This window comes from Notamacropus eugenii, chromosome 5 (assembly GCF_028372415.1).
Source record: "Notamacropus eugenii isolate mMacEug1 chromosome 5, mMacEug1.pri_v2, whole genome shotgun sequence".
Lineage (NCBI taxonomy): Eukaryota > Metazoa > Chordata > Mammalia > Diprotodontia > Macropodidae > Notamacropus > Notamacropus eugenii.
In genome coordinates, this window is record NC_092876.1 from 444,066,826 (window position 1) to 444,081,755 (window position 14,930).

Consider the following 14,930-nt stretch of genomic DNA (forward strand, 5'->3'; position numbering starts at 1 on the left):
GTTTTTTCAGAGGATCTGACTCTTCATGATACTATTGGGGGTTTTTTGGCAAAGATCCTGTAGTGGTTTGCCATTTCCTTCTCCAGCTCATTTCTTAACAGATGAGGAAACTGAGGCAAACAAGGTTAAGTGACTTGCCCAGAGTCACATAGCTAATAAATGTCTGAGGTTGAATTTGAACTCAGGAAGATGAGTCTTTCTGACTTTAGGTCCAGCACACTATCCACTTCATCACCTAGCTGCCCAGAGTTCACACTGCTCAAGCTCTTTATTTTATAGATGAGGAAAATGAACCTAAGAGAGAAGTGACTTACAAAGGTCACAAAAGTAGGAAGCAGTAGTCTATGACACACAGAGATATCTGTAGTACAACTTTATTAACTTAAACATATTTAGTGCAAGGTATCGAGTATAGAGCGTTGAACATAGTTTCAGAAAGGCCTGGATTCCAGCCTTGCTTCTAACGCTTAACAGCTGTGTGACTTATATGATAAGGGTTTACATGCCAGGAACTCCTTATGCTGATGGAAAAACAGATCCAGATTCTTCCTACCCTTCAAAATAAACCAATAGGCATTTCAGATACAAATAAAAAATGTCCCTGTCCTCAAGAGCCTTCTAACTACTAAGGAGATTAAAACAGCTACACACAAGAGTAAATACAAAGTATTAAGTCATTTCATCACATAAGTATGGAAGGGAAACAAAAATCAAATGCCTTGGGAGAGGGAGGGCGTAAGAGAAAACTTCTGGACGAAAGGGCATTCATTGACTTGGACCACTGAATGGTAAAGAAGAGTGAGTAAAAGAATTTGTTGACCTAACAATGTATGGAGAAAGTACTGTTCCACCATATGCTTTATGGGAAGTCATTATGGTGCAAAACAGTATTACATGTACATACTTATGTAAAGGAAAAATTAAAAAAACCCACAATTTCCCTGTGACTGACTTCTTCCTTTACCTCCCCAAATTTTCTTTTTCTTTCTTTTCTTTTTCTCTTACAGGCTAACAATAAGCCAGAAATAGAAGCAGCTCTTTTCTTGGATTGGATGAGGCTGGAACCCCAGTCAATGGTGTGGCTGCCTGTGCTGCACAGGGTGGCTGCTGCAGAAACTGCCAAACACCAGGCGAAGTGTAACATCTGCAAAGAGTGCCCCATTATTGGATTCAGGTATCAGACACATCCTGGATCCTCCTTTTTCACTGTATTTGTTAGGAGATCTTGTGTCCTCCTAGCAGAAGCTGTTGGTTTTCTAGTTACCAAAGTGGACATGGGGAAGTTCTGAGGAGGACATGTTATCTCTTAGTCACTGAGTTAATTTGATTCATCTGGATGGAGGTGTTTTCTTTATCCTTTCTGGTCCTTGTTCACTCCTTATTTCAGAACCTCATTCAATAGGAAATCACATCCTTCAAAGTAGCATGTAAGTAGTTCCCCTTAAGACCTTCTGAACAAAATTCTAACATCCATTTACAGGAATGTAAGATAATCTAACGAATTCCAGCCTCTCCTCCCCCCAGTCTAATGTAAGAACCATTCCCCCATACATCACAAAGTCAGGAGATGGTTCTATACAGGGAAATCAGGCTGAGTGAAAGGGCATTCCTATCAGTCCGACTTACCCAGTTTCCTTTCACCCGCTGTTCACACCAGGAATTGTTCCAGTAATCACAGAACTTTATCCTTGATACATAAAAATACCTGATTGGCTTCTCTGGATAGTATCTTCATGAATTGCTATCCAGGAGAACATAAAGGATGAAAATGAAGGAAAAATTCGCCAAGAGACTTAAAAACCAAGCAAGAGACTTTTATTTCAAAGTGGAAAAAAAAAAGAATGAATAATAAAATGTTAGCACCAGAAAGGGGCCTTGGAGTCTAGAGCAATGCTTTTCTTTTACAGTTGAGAAAAACAAGGTCAGGAAAGGTTAAGTGATTTGCCCCAAGTTTACACAGCTAGGAAGGAACATCTCTTAGAAACCTGATGTACTTTAGAAATAGCAATTTTTGTGTCTTTAAACTCTTCAGCCATTTGACCTTTTTGTGGATCTTTTTATTTTTTAAAAGACTGTGCTATTTCATAATAATCCTCACTCCTTAATTCTGAATGTTGTTGATCTGTTTCAACATCTGGATCAACAGCATGGTTTCCATAGCAATGAATAAGCTACTGTGTTGTAAAATAGCTATATATTGGTATGCCTGTTCAGAATCCACTTAACAGCTAAGTAAATACTCTCTTTCAATTATGGTTAGACTTGTTTTATCACTGTGTTCCTTAATAGCTACTTTGTGTGGTTTGGGGTGCTCTTTATTCACGGTGTTCTTTTAGCACCGCTATTTATGCTTCTGCATATCATGCTGTTTACCCGGTGGTTTTACAAAAGCGTTCGAAAGCCTAGATAGACAACAGTGAGGAGGCTGCGCTGGCACAAAGGCGCCCTCATTTTCTCCTGGTTTCTGGCAGGTACGAATGATGACTTCAGGTGGGGATGCAGCAGGAGACTGCGTTGCACTTCTTACCTTTTCTTTCTCTGCTTCTCCAGCGAGTCAGAAATGTGGGGGAGGATTTACAAAGTAACAATAAGGGAGATGCTTTTAAATAGATATGTATATACATATATATATATGCTTTAAAGAACATCAAGTAGTTCATTTTCCCCCCTTTCTCTATTAGAATATATCATTTAGAAATCCTCTCTGTGCTTTTCCTCCAAAAAAAATACTGGAATGTGAAAGGGATGTCTTATTGTTCTGCAAAATGATATCTGGGGTTTTCTGTTCATTTTGCAGAATGTAATTAATTTTCTTGATTTGACTAAAGTCTTCAGATCTGAGAAAGCAACTTAAAATTCAAAAACAGAAGAAGAGCGGGGAGAGGGGGGATAGGGAGAGGGAGGGAGGGAGGGAGGAAGGGAGAGAGAGAGAGAGAGAGAGAGAGAGAGAGAGAGAGAGAGAGAGAGAGAGAGAGAGAGAGAGAGAGAGAGAGAGAGAGAGAAGGAAATATGTTAGCTTTGAGGGTAGGGAAAAAAACCTACCACTTCAGACTTAAACATAACTACTCCAATCTAGCATAATTTTAGCCTTTTATTGGAGTTTGCTTTGCTATTTGTATGTACTAGACTAAGACATTTTTGAAGGGAGAGAGGGAGAGAATGATAAAAGCAGAAATTAGCAAAATGAGTATTTGGAAAATGAATCATAAATCAGTCTATCAGAAAGCATGATTAAAGCATGTCCGTCTTTAGTGGACAGGCTTTGTTTTATTTTAGCTTTTGCCATTGGCATTCCTTCATTTTTCTTTACTTTTTTAGAAAATAATTAGTGAATTTTGGTTCTAAGAACAGAAGGTGTATGTCTTGAAATGTCGTAGACTAGTAGTGAATAGTTTGCTAGTGCTTTCCCATTTCACCCAAAATATTCTTATACTGCCACAGATTTGAAATAAGAACGGATTCCCTCCTCTTTGATACATTTATAGAAAAATATATCTTTGAAATCATTGAGAATTTTGGACATGGGTCAGGGCTGTGGAAATCACACTAGATTCATTTTGTCATTAAAACACTTGTTTTAGAATGTACTCTGCCTCTCTGGTTCTCCATTTCTTGATCTTTAATAAAAGGGGTTTTTACTAGATCCTTTGTATCTCTTGCAATTCTGATACTTCCTCTGTAACATTACTATATTTGTTGTATCGCTTTGAGAAATTAGCGCAGAACAAAGTTTTATCAAGATTGGGGCCCTGACAAGTTGTTTTTAAGGTAAATTTTGAAGAAACGAAAATTTTTTTCTTTCTCCTCTCTCCAGGTACAGGAGCTTAAAGCACTTTAACTACGACATCTGCCAAAGCTGCTTCTTTTCTGGCCGAGTTGCAAAAGGCCATAAAATGCACTACCCCATGGTAGAATACTGCACGCCAGTAAGTGATGCTGCTGTCCCTGGTCCAGTTCTGTGTAGTCAGTCTCATGAAATAGGTGTAATGCTTTGGTGGGCAAATTACTTGATTTTCCCAAACTTAGGAGCTAATAATTCTTGGTAGGGCAACAGACCAAAATTTACTAAGTATTGGAGTTTACTCTGTGTGTGTGTGTGTGTGTGTGTGTGTGTGTGTGTGTGTGTGTGTGTGAGAGAGAGAGAGAGAGAGAGAGAGAGAAAGAGAGAGAGAGAAAGTATGTGCGTGTGCGCGTGTGTGTGCGTGTGCGTGTGAGAGAGAGAGAGGGAAAGTGTGTGCGTGTGTGTGTGAGAGAGAGAGAGGGAAAGTGTGTGTGTATGTGTGCACGTGCTTTTCTATCTGCAATATTAATTGCATGTATTCTCTCTGGCTTGAAATAGTGATTTAAATACCTTGGATAATATGCTAAACTTTAAAGTATTGATTTTACTTGTTCTGTTATTATCTACTCAGAATTTACTAAACTCCAGAAAGGGATTTTTATTCTTAAGGAATTATATCAGTAATTATGTGATTCACTGTAATCATAATTCCCTTTAAATGAAGAACCATACTTATTGTTTTGTGCTTGTATTTCATTCTTTAAAGTAAATTAGAATAGTAAATTGGATCTTCCTTCGCTTGTCATTAGAAAAACCCAGAATTCTTTTGAGGACAATTGAACGTATCCAGTTTGGATGATCCATGTCTAGATACAAGCAGAGGCTGTGGAATTGTTGGAATATTTCTTAAATTTATAGTTGGAATCCAACAGATGGTCTAGTCAGTCTGCGTAGCCTGGAGCAGAGACACTTTGGGGGACCGTGATAGCTGTCTTCAGATATTTGAAGGATTGTCACATGGAAGATAGATTGTACTTTGTTCTACTTGGTCCCAAGAAGGCAGCTTTCGGTTGATTATGAAGAAAAAGTTCTGAGAATTTAGAGCCATCCAAAAATGAAAATAGACTGCCCTAGAAGGTAGTGAGTTTCCTATTACTAGAGGCTTCAAGCAAAGGCAAGATGGTTATTTATTGCACAAGGATAATCCTAAGGGAATTTGAAATAGATGGCTTTCCATTCAGCTCTAAGATTAAATGAATCATTCTCACTTTACAATCTTTGCCACTTGGCTCACCTTCATGAAAAGAGTTCACAAAAGATTATTATAATAATAATACTTTGTCATTCTTCTGATAAAGAGGAAGAGCTCATTAACATTAAAAATTAATTGAGTACAATGTGACGTGTTGGTATAAGCTCTTGGACACTAAGGTCTTTCCACTATTCCTGGACCCAGGAGTCCTTTATGTTGGCAGTGTAAGGAGATAGATACTTCACAGGTAACTAAATCCTATTTCACCCTTATGCTGCTTTCAGACAACTTCAGGAGAAGATGTTCGAGACTTTGCCAAGGTACTGAAAAACAAATTTCGAACAAAAAGGTATTTTGCGAAGCATCCACGAATGGGGTATCTGCCTGTGCAAACTGTCTTAGAGGGGGACAACATGGAAACGTGAGTACTGGTGAAGGCAAACCTGAGCTTTATTTGAAACACCCTTGAGCTTACCTCTCTTTACCTCCTAAGTGCTTTCCCATTTCTTTCATCTGATTTATTTTAGCTGGGAGACACAAGCTGACAACACAATTGCCATTTCCCTTGTTTCTGTAAACCTAGTTTTTCCCATGAGCTAAACTTCAATGTGCAAGGGAGAATAAATACATCTGCTTCTGCTAATGGCCTTAAAAGATGTGTCAATTTGGACATCGGAAATTTGAACATTTAATGTAGATTTCGCACACACGCACACACACACACACACACACACACACACACAAAACCTCATATTTATTTATTTATTTTCCTCCTTTCTTATCTGATTGCTAAATTACCAACTTCTCTAATTGTGACTTTTTTTTCCTTTCAAACAAAACATGGTCACATCAAAATTTTGGAAAATAAACAGGAAGGATGTTTCTGAACAAAGACAATGTGCTTTTTCCTCCCTTCAGTTTAACTTCTGTTTCTAATAATACTTCAATGGCAATCACACAGCAGCTTGGTTGATCTTATTTTTCACTCCTTTCCACCTTTATTTATTTATTTTTTTTGCCTGCTTCTTTTCATGGTTGTTCATATCGGTCAGATGGATTTCCTTTATTTTTACCTTTCTGTAATGATTTCTTTTGCTGCTCAGTTTTTCTGCCTTTCTCTTCACCTCCCCATTTTTTTTGTCTTGCAGTCCCGTTACTCTGATCAACTTCTGGCCAGTAGATTCTGCGTGAGTACTTTTGCTAAAGTCTGCTGCTGCTACATCCCCTTGCTTTATTTATTTATTTTTAGACACATATTCATCTTCTTTTTCATTGTGATTAATTTTTTTAAGTATGTGAGAGTCCCATCCACAGCAATGCAGGTGAATCACAAGAACTTTTTAGTCACCAACAGAAAACCTGGCTGATGCACTAAGGGTCCTAATTAGAACTTAATAATGAGTTATTAGTTGTGTTTCTGAAAGATATGGTTATATATTTCTTCTTATCGAGGGCGGAAGAGCCTGCTAATTACATCCACATCATTTAAATTTGAAGATTTCAGAAATTTGGAAAGGACAGCAGCTGTATTCCTTAGATGCTCTGTAATTCAGACTTGGCAGGATTCAGTCTAGTATTCAGTTGATTTGGGTTGACTTAGTTTAATGAGGTATGGAGATAATTTAGTTTTGAGTGCTAGTTTAGAAAATTAGGTACAAAATTTTAATATATATGTTTGTGTCTGTATACTGTTAGATCTCTCAGCTTTAACACATACTTTCTTCCCACCCCCAAAGTGAGAGGAACCTGTGTCTTGAAGCTTCTGTATACCGTCCTAGACAATTATCATTATGTGAAATTGTCTGAAGTAGTTGAGAACTGCAGTCTTCGTTATAGCTCTCCTATTTGTGTTCAACTCATTGAAGTTCAGCTAGTTAATTTAGCCCCTCAGGTAACGATTGAAACAGAAGAACTCAAACCAGAGTTTATTCTTTTATTGGAAAATGTTGCTTGGCCTTATATGTATTGTAAAATTGATAGCTGATATTTAAATGGTAACAAAGTGATATTGTGCTTAAAAAAGAGGCTTTTTTTTAATTGAAACAAGTTTCACTTCAGGTTGCTCATTCTTTGCTTTAGATGGAACTGCAAAACAACTTCAAAAAAAGAATCATCCCTAGAAATGATCTTTAATCGAGGTCTTCATGACTTTTCAGTATAAATATATTTAAACTGAATTTTCTTTTGTTTTCATGATAATAAGCTGCAAACCATCAACTGTGGGCTTTATATTGGATGGCTCTTCATCAGCCTAAAACAAATGGAAAGCTTACCCATATCTATGAAAATTTCTGCCATTTTATTTCAAGGGGTCCCTTAAGTGTGGTTGAACGTCTCCCAAAGTTCTATCCTTGGCCTTCTTTTTGAACCTTGGATCTTTCCTTCCCTGTGTCATCGATCACTTCTATGCAGATGAATGACACATCTTTGTTTCTACCCTCCCTCCAACCTCATTCCAAGGCTTCTGTCCTGTATTTCCTAATACCTCCACCATTTTCCATTCACCCAGCTTCACAACCTTGGCGCTATCTTTGACTCTTCTTTCCATTGTGCCCCAAATCCATCAGTTGCCACAGCCTGAGTGTTCTCTCTTGGCATATTCTTTAAATCTATCCCCTCCTTTTCCTCCCAGTGTAGTTAGACCCTCATCACCTCTCATGCCCACTATTGTAAAAGCTTCTTGATTGGCTTTCCCACCTGTTTTATTACCACTTCGATCCATTCTTTCTACAATCATTGAAGTAATTTGCTAACAGAACATTTTATTGTGTCATGCCTCTCCTCCCCCTTACTAAATATGTAAGAAACAAGTGGAATATAAACTCCTGGTTACGCCACAGTTTTGTTCCAAACTACCTTTCTGTCCTTACTACCTATTATTCCCCGTCACATACTCTTTTTACAGGCATGTTGGACTACTTACTGCTGGACAGAGTTCTGCCTGGAATGAACTTGATCACTTCACACATTCCTCTGCCCCGTTCTGGAGGTTAAAGTCTCCTTTCCTCTAAAACTCAGCACAGATGCCCCTGTTCCATTTCCTTCCCATCTGAAAGTGATCTCTCAGAACTTTGACCAGACTTCACCCTTCCCCATTGCTTTCCTTTTTTTAGAGTTATTTTCTGCATATCCTTCCTCCTCAACCTACAATCAGACCGTTAAGCACCTAGCTTACCCCCAGCATCTAGCACAGTACCTTAATGTTTGTTAAATTTAATTGTATGGTTTCCTCTATAAACAATAACTTGTCAACCTGGTCTCATTTCACTTACACAATGCAACTCTCCTGTAGGTCCTCAAATCAGATGTTATAATGTTTTCCCTAGTACCTGCAGTTCATTGACTTTTAGATGTTAGAAGCTTTAAAAATAGAAAAGAATAACTCTGGTCTAAACTTCATTAGATTCTGATCAACAGTACAGTCAGAACACATTCGAAATAATAAAATAACTCAACACACAGTTAAGACTATAGAACATTTTTGAAAAGCACCAGGGCAGTTTGAAAATGGATATATTAAGCATAGAAAGCTAGTATTCACTGGGGGGGAAACAGCCTCAGAAGAAATAATGTTTATTTCAGTAAAAAAAAATAATGAGAAATAAATATTTCTTTTTTTAAATCAACCTACTACAGAGTAGATTTGGATATCTTTTAACTGTGAAAGAAATTAACTTCTTCAAAGTAAGGATTTGTCTGTCTTGTGGATATTAGGATTAACTATGACCTCTTTAAGTGAATTATAATTCCTTCATAGACAAAGCTGTTCTCTAGCCTACAAGCTTATGAGATGTTAAGAATATGCAAAGGTCTTTAAAGTCTAAGAGGTTGTTATGGATCAGATTCTTTGCTGCTTGAATTCTAAATGGTTTTTGAAGGTCTTTAATTAGTAAATGGTATTTTATGTCGATTTAAAGTCTGTTAAGTTGAGATTTGGGAACCTTATAGAAACTCACATCTAGACATTTCAGTTTTAAGACTCTAAAATCCAACAAAGTTTAATGTTTAGAATGGTACCTGATGTGAGATAAAGATTTGGTTCTGGGATCAAAAGATTGAAGTTCACATCCCACACCTGATAATATCTTTGGGCAAGTCACAGCTACACTAGACCGAAATTCCCTCATAGATAATCTGATTGGGCTTTAGCATTTTTTTTTTTTTTTTAGCCTTTTAGCTCTTTGTCTTAGATTCTGTGATGACACTGAACTTTTATGATCATGGTATTTCTTCAGTCAGGAAGACAGAATGCAGAAGTTTGCATTTGAAGTTAGTTTAGACCCTCCTTCCTTTGACAGATCCTAACCTTTAACCCTATAGCTGAAGCTCATTTTCCTAAGTACTTATTTCAGCACTTGAAGGATAAATGTTTTCAGCAGTGTGGGTACTCCCTACACTCATGTAGATCTCAAATTCTTTTTCCTTTAATAGCTATTCCCCATGAGCAGTCATGCCTGAAAGCATTTATCACACCCTAGCCTTTGTTCTGGTAACAAACCCCTCTGCTTGGGACTGGCACATAGAGTATTTGTAACATTCTGGTTGAACTAATTCTTACATTATGGCTAAGCTAAAGGTAACCAACTTTCCTTTGCCCACAGTTAGGACACTTATATTGTTAATAAAAATGCCTTGGAATGTAAATGGGTCAAAATTTACTCATTGCAAGTAATGGTGCAGTAAACTAGGAATGTGACTTTCTGCAGCAAGGTCCTTAGGTCTTAACTGAAAAGTAAAGGAGAGACTTAGATTTCTCTTTAAGGGGGAAAAGGGCCTCCGTTGTCCTTTTTCAGAGAGAGGTGATTTTCTTTTATTTTTCTGGTGTGGCATGTGTCTGGGCTAAACAATTTTAGACTTTTAACAGAATTTTGAATTTACTTTCTCTCTCCTTACACAATACCCTTCTCCTTTGTTCATTTTCTCTTTAGTCTAACTGTTTCTTTAGACTCCTGGTATACAACCTCTTGACTTTTTGCTGTCTATGGTGTAGCTGCACAAAACCCTGGTGCTCTGGATTAGAGGCTATGTAAATCCATAAGGGAAAAAATGTTAAACCATTATCTGCTGTGGAAAAGACATGCTACAGCTTTGTTGTTTATATATTCTTGAATTGAAATATGAACTTTCTTTGGTGAGAACCCTGTAGAAAAGGTTGCAGGGGTTTTTTATGTCCATTATTTACCAAAACATATAACTAAGGTAGTAAAAAAGGCAAATAATTAATACATTTACCTGCTAAAGTGACTCTTAGCTTATAGGCCATGTGTAAGATTGAAAAATAAACATTGACACATTCCAGAAGAAAATGATTCGTGCTTTACCCTAGGGACCAAAGCACTACATTTTCCATCACCTTATAGATGTTAAAAAATACTTTTGGACAAAGTTTATTTGGGATTCTTCTAGTTAAGTTGTCCCAAAAAATATAGCTTTGAGAAATCAACTGGCTTATTCACTGAACAAGCATTTTTAAAGTGTCTCCTACCTGGTAAGCATCTGATAATAATAAAGCAGAAATCCACCATTGCCCTTGAAGAACTCATATCATGCTGGGGAGTAAAACACTTACGCAGGCAAATAAATAGGAAATAATCTGAGGAGAGAATGAGGGCATCCGCACCAGGGTGTGGCATTCTCTGGTGCCATAGCTTACATGGAGGTGGTCATCTTTTCAGGAGCCTTTCAATTTTTTCATAGTTATATCTAATCATTCAAAACTTGGTTATGATGAAAGTTGACTTAGAAGCCTTTAGTTTCACTACAAAAGTTTTTATCTTGACCAAGAGAAAATTGTTCTAAGCTGTTTGAGATACAGATAGATAGATAAATAGATAGATAGATAGATAGATAGATAGATAGATAGATAGATAGATAGATAGATAGATAGATAGATGGATGGATGGATAGATATGCACACACACAAATATATATAAAAAGTTTAAGACAAGAACTCTTCATTTGAGTGTATTCAACTTTCATTCAGTTCATCAAACACTTTTTTGAGTACCTGCTAGTGAAGATGCTACCTCCATCTCTGAGAAAGAACTAAAGCTCAAGACTGGGTTCATCACTTTATAGTCTTTAACTTTACAGAGGGATAAGGCATGGGACCTAACCATACCAGGGAGAGGGCCTAGACCTATAATTTCACTGCAGTGAGGAATACCTGGTTGGGGAAACTACATATTCCTGTCATACTTTCTCTGAAACTTACAGTCTTAGAAACTTATCTAGAGAAGCGGTGTCACACTCAACATAGAATCAGATCTCTGCAGGCCACATATTGACTTAGAAAATCACATATTAATGTCATCTATGTCTTACTACCTATTTTCGTTTATTAAACATTTCCCAATTACATTTTAATCTAATTCAAGCCATACTTGGGAATTTCCCTGGCCACATGTGGCCACGAGTTTGATATGTTTAGCCTAGACAACTGACTTGCTTAGGCTATTGGAGATAGTATGTGTTAGAAGCGGAATTTTCTTCCTCTCTAACCAACTAAAAGATGACATTCATAAATAAGTTACAGATAAAATTCACTAAGTGTTCAAAAGAGGGAGACATCACTTCCATGGTGGGGCGGGAAGTCAGGACAGGCCTTTTCAAGGATGTGACATGAGTTGGTCTACAAAACAGCATTTCCACAGGTAGAATTGGAAAGTATGACCCAGATATAGTTGACATGAGCCATGGCATGAATATTTATTTTTCTTCTGAGATTATAGATGGATCCTAGAGAAATTCTGGTGTGATTCTGTTCATAGGCACATGTAGTCTTTCTTGGGTTTATTTTGAGCACATATGGTATGGGTTCTCTTTCCTAAGGCTTTTTCTATGAAATGAAGCTTAGACATTAATTAACTTAGGACACTTTTAATTATAAGATACGTTGCTGTGGACTTTTTTGATCCAGTAATATTGTCTGCCATGTGTAGGGATTAACTTTTAAAGAATGTTCCTTTTACCCATTAAAAAAAAAGTTACGAGCATTTTCAGAAAAACTGCTTTATCTTCAAGGCCCTCTGCGTGAGTCGGACTTAGAAAGCTGAAAGTACGTTAACCTTGTCAAAAATCTAACCTGTGGTGCAAAGCAGTATTGTAGATCTAAGAACTCGGTGTACGTTTCATTCTCACTTTCTTATGCACACACACACTGACATGCATGGATACACACAAACAGAGCAAGATTCCTTTGAATGTTAGATGACTGGCTGTCCCTGATTTTTATAGACTACAGAGATGGTTATGTTTCTTTTCTGCTCTAAAAGTTCTATGATTCTAAGAAATCTGAACTCAATGTCATAGTAATATGTAAGATCCCCAAATATCACAGATTGCTAGATTGGCTTTCCTGAAGTCAACATTTCTTGATAATAAATAATAGTATCTTAAAGCATATGATATGGGAAAGAAGAAAAAAATGTATGACCCACTTGTACAAACTGCTTGTTTTTAATCTTTTTGAATTGTATACAGTGCTGAAATTTTGAAACCATGAGATATGAAAAGTTGGTAGGCAAGGAATGTCATTTATCCTAACATTTGCCATAGTAGACCTTTTTAGAGTAGTTTTCCTATTCCTTTGTAACTTCTGAGGAAAACCAACCAGCAGGCATAAGGTATAAGAAAGAATTCTTTGGAATGCACCTAATAAATACCTAGATTTTAGAAACATGGACATTTTGCATAAAGGAAAAGTAGGTCATGTAAAGCACCAATTTGAATTAGAAAATTCAAGGCCGTGTATATAAAGAACTGTGTGTTTTTTGAGCTTGACGGATGGTGTCTGTGACTAATCCCATTTTCTGCCTTATAGGCCTGCCTCGTCCCCTCAGCTCTCACATGACGATACTCACTCACGCATTGAGCATTATGCTAGCAGGTATGAGACCAGTTGAATGCCAGGAAAAATATTTTATTTAAATAACTAATCCAGGGAAACTAGATTAAATACTTTATGTAAATAATTTTTGTTTCCAAGACTTTTCTGCTAATCAGATTACCTGCATGTCCCACCACTGCATGTTTGCAGACACTAAATCCATGGGTAAAGAGCAAAGTTGTGCAAACGTGGCCCTATAAATTTTGTAGCCTTAATCTATTTTTGCTTATTCCAACTATTCTTTCAAACAGAATGTTTAAAGCCTTAAGACAATCACGTCGCTAGAAAGTCAGTAATCTCCTAAGAATGTGAAGCATTCATAGATGCTTCATCTGACCCTGTATCACCTGGGTGACTAAAACATTGGCTTGCCATATGAGAGTTAATTTTTTCAATAAGATGCTGAGGAAGAGAAGACTGGCAGTGGTGGTCCACTTAACCCTTGTAACCCTTGACCATTGCTGGCTGACATTCTTAGGCTTAAGCTAATGTTGATATCTATAATACGACATATTTAATTGGTTAAAAAAATAATAAAGTTATAATTGACTAGTTTTTCTCTGAGAAGTGCACTGGTCTGGGGTATTGACCTTTCCTCCATACATATCCCTCTTGTAGAGAAGTCATTACTTATAATTTTTATTATTTTTTGAGATGGAGGGACTCCATCTCAATCATCAATAAAAGGTGAAAATCCTTAGCCAAGGAAGGGCATTTCCCTAGGAAGGCAAACACAGACTACTGACATTTAAGACTCTTTCATGTTGGAGTCACCCTTAATGTCTTCTTTACTAAGAATCTAATTGGCCAGAATATTTTACCATTGGCACGAGGTCAGCAAGAAACAAAATCTGATTCATGTCTTTAGACTAAGAGGTGTTTCCCAGAGGACTTTCTTCTACATGGAATACGTTGGGAACCTCTCCTTTTTCTCCCTACTCTTAATGTCTGGAAGAGGAAAAACACAATGTGAATCCATCTAGAATTCACCATTTGAGTTGGTGGCTTCCCACTAGTTAGCTTCTGCCGTGTGTCCTCCTAAATGATCGCTCAGCGTTAAAATCATTTGAAATAATTCAGCCTGTCCTTTGATGGGGAGGATTCGTTTCTCATCGTAAAATGATTGATCTTTGAAGTTTTCAGGAATGTTAGAACGGGTCTTGAATAGTTTCTAGTAAGTCATGTAGGTTTTAATGAGCTTTTACGTTTTTCATCAGGCTAGCAGAAATGGAAAACAGCAATGGATCTTATCTAAATGATAGCGTTTCTCCTAATGAGAGCATGTAAGTATTCTGTCTCTTTTTATGAAATGTTCCTGACAATGAAATTGCTTGTGAGAGAGAGAGAGAGATCCCAGTCTAGAAATCAATCACAAAAGCACATTCTTACTTTCTGGGATTTGCACATGGACTTTGCTTTTTTCTTTCCCTTTTTAATTCTACCCAGCTTTCATGGGATTGGCCCGTGTAATTACTGGTACTCTCAATCAACAGGGGCAAACAAATGCACATTTTAGTAAGATTAAACAGTGTTCTTTTAACAATAATCCAGATATTAGGAGATGTGGACAGGGGAAAAGAGCTGTCCTCTATATAAAATAACATTATTTCAGTAGACCCTCTTGGAATTTTATCATTATCCAGCCTTTTTCTTTTTTAACCAAATTGAATATTTACTTTAAAGGTTCAAAAGGATTCATTTATATACATTTGCATATACGTTATCAGCCTCAGGAATTGAAGACAGTGAGATTAAGATTTTTTTTCCCTGTAAAAGATGAGACACTACTGCTAAGTAACAAGGAGGGGATGTAGAGTGGTAAAAAGATTGCTTGGGTGAAGATGCAGATCATTGACTGTAGTAGAGGGATAATTATAGAATTGGTGAATGGCACGAAAGAGGTTATAGTAGTGTCTTAAAAGTTTGGCCTAGTGGATAAAAAAGAAAAAGAAAACGGGTCTGAGAGATCATTATGTAAAAATAGATTTTGACTGATGTTGGGAAGAGGT

The 14,930-nt window shown here is 37.0% G+C and overlaps 1 protein-coding gene across 15 annotated transcripts in view; it reads left to right on the plus strand.

Annotated features, from left to right (window-relative positions):
• The window catches only part of DMD (dystrophin), a 2,329,373-nt gene that overhangs the window by 2,266,790 nt on the left and 47,653 nt on the right, over positions 1–14,930 (plus strand). For 12 of the 15 annotated variants that reach the window (XM_072616876.1, XM_072616880.1, XM_072616878.1 and 9 more), the window contains 6 exons: positions 1,008–1,174; positions 3,815–3,926; positions 5,318–5,454; positions 6,182–6,220; positions 12,856–12,921; positions 14,139–14,204. In XM_072616876.1, the coding sequence (XP_072472977.1) occupies positions 1,008–1,174; positions 3,815–3,926; positions 5,318–5,454; positions 6,182–6,220; positions 12,856–12,921; positions 14,139–14,204 (587 nt within the window). The remainder of the gene's footprint in view (positions 1–1,007; positions 1,175–3,814; positions 3,927–5,317; positions 5,455–6,181; positions 6,221–12,855; positions 12,922–14,138; positions 14,205–14,930) is intronic. The other 3 variants (XM_072616877.1, XM_072616890.1, XM_072616888.1) reach the window with 1 other exon arrangement.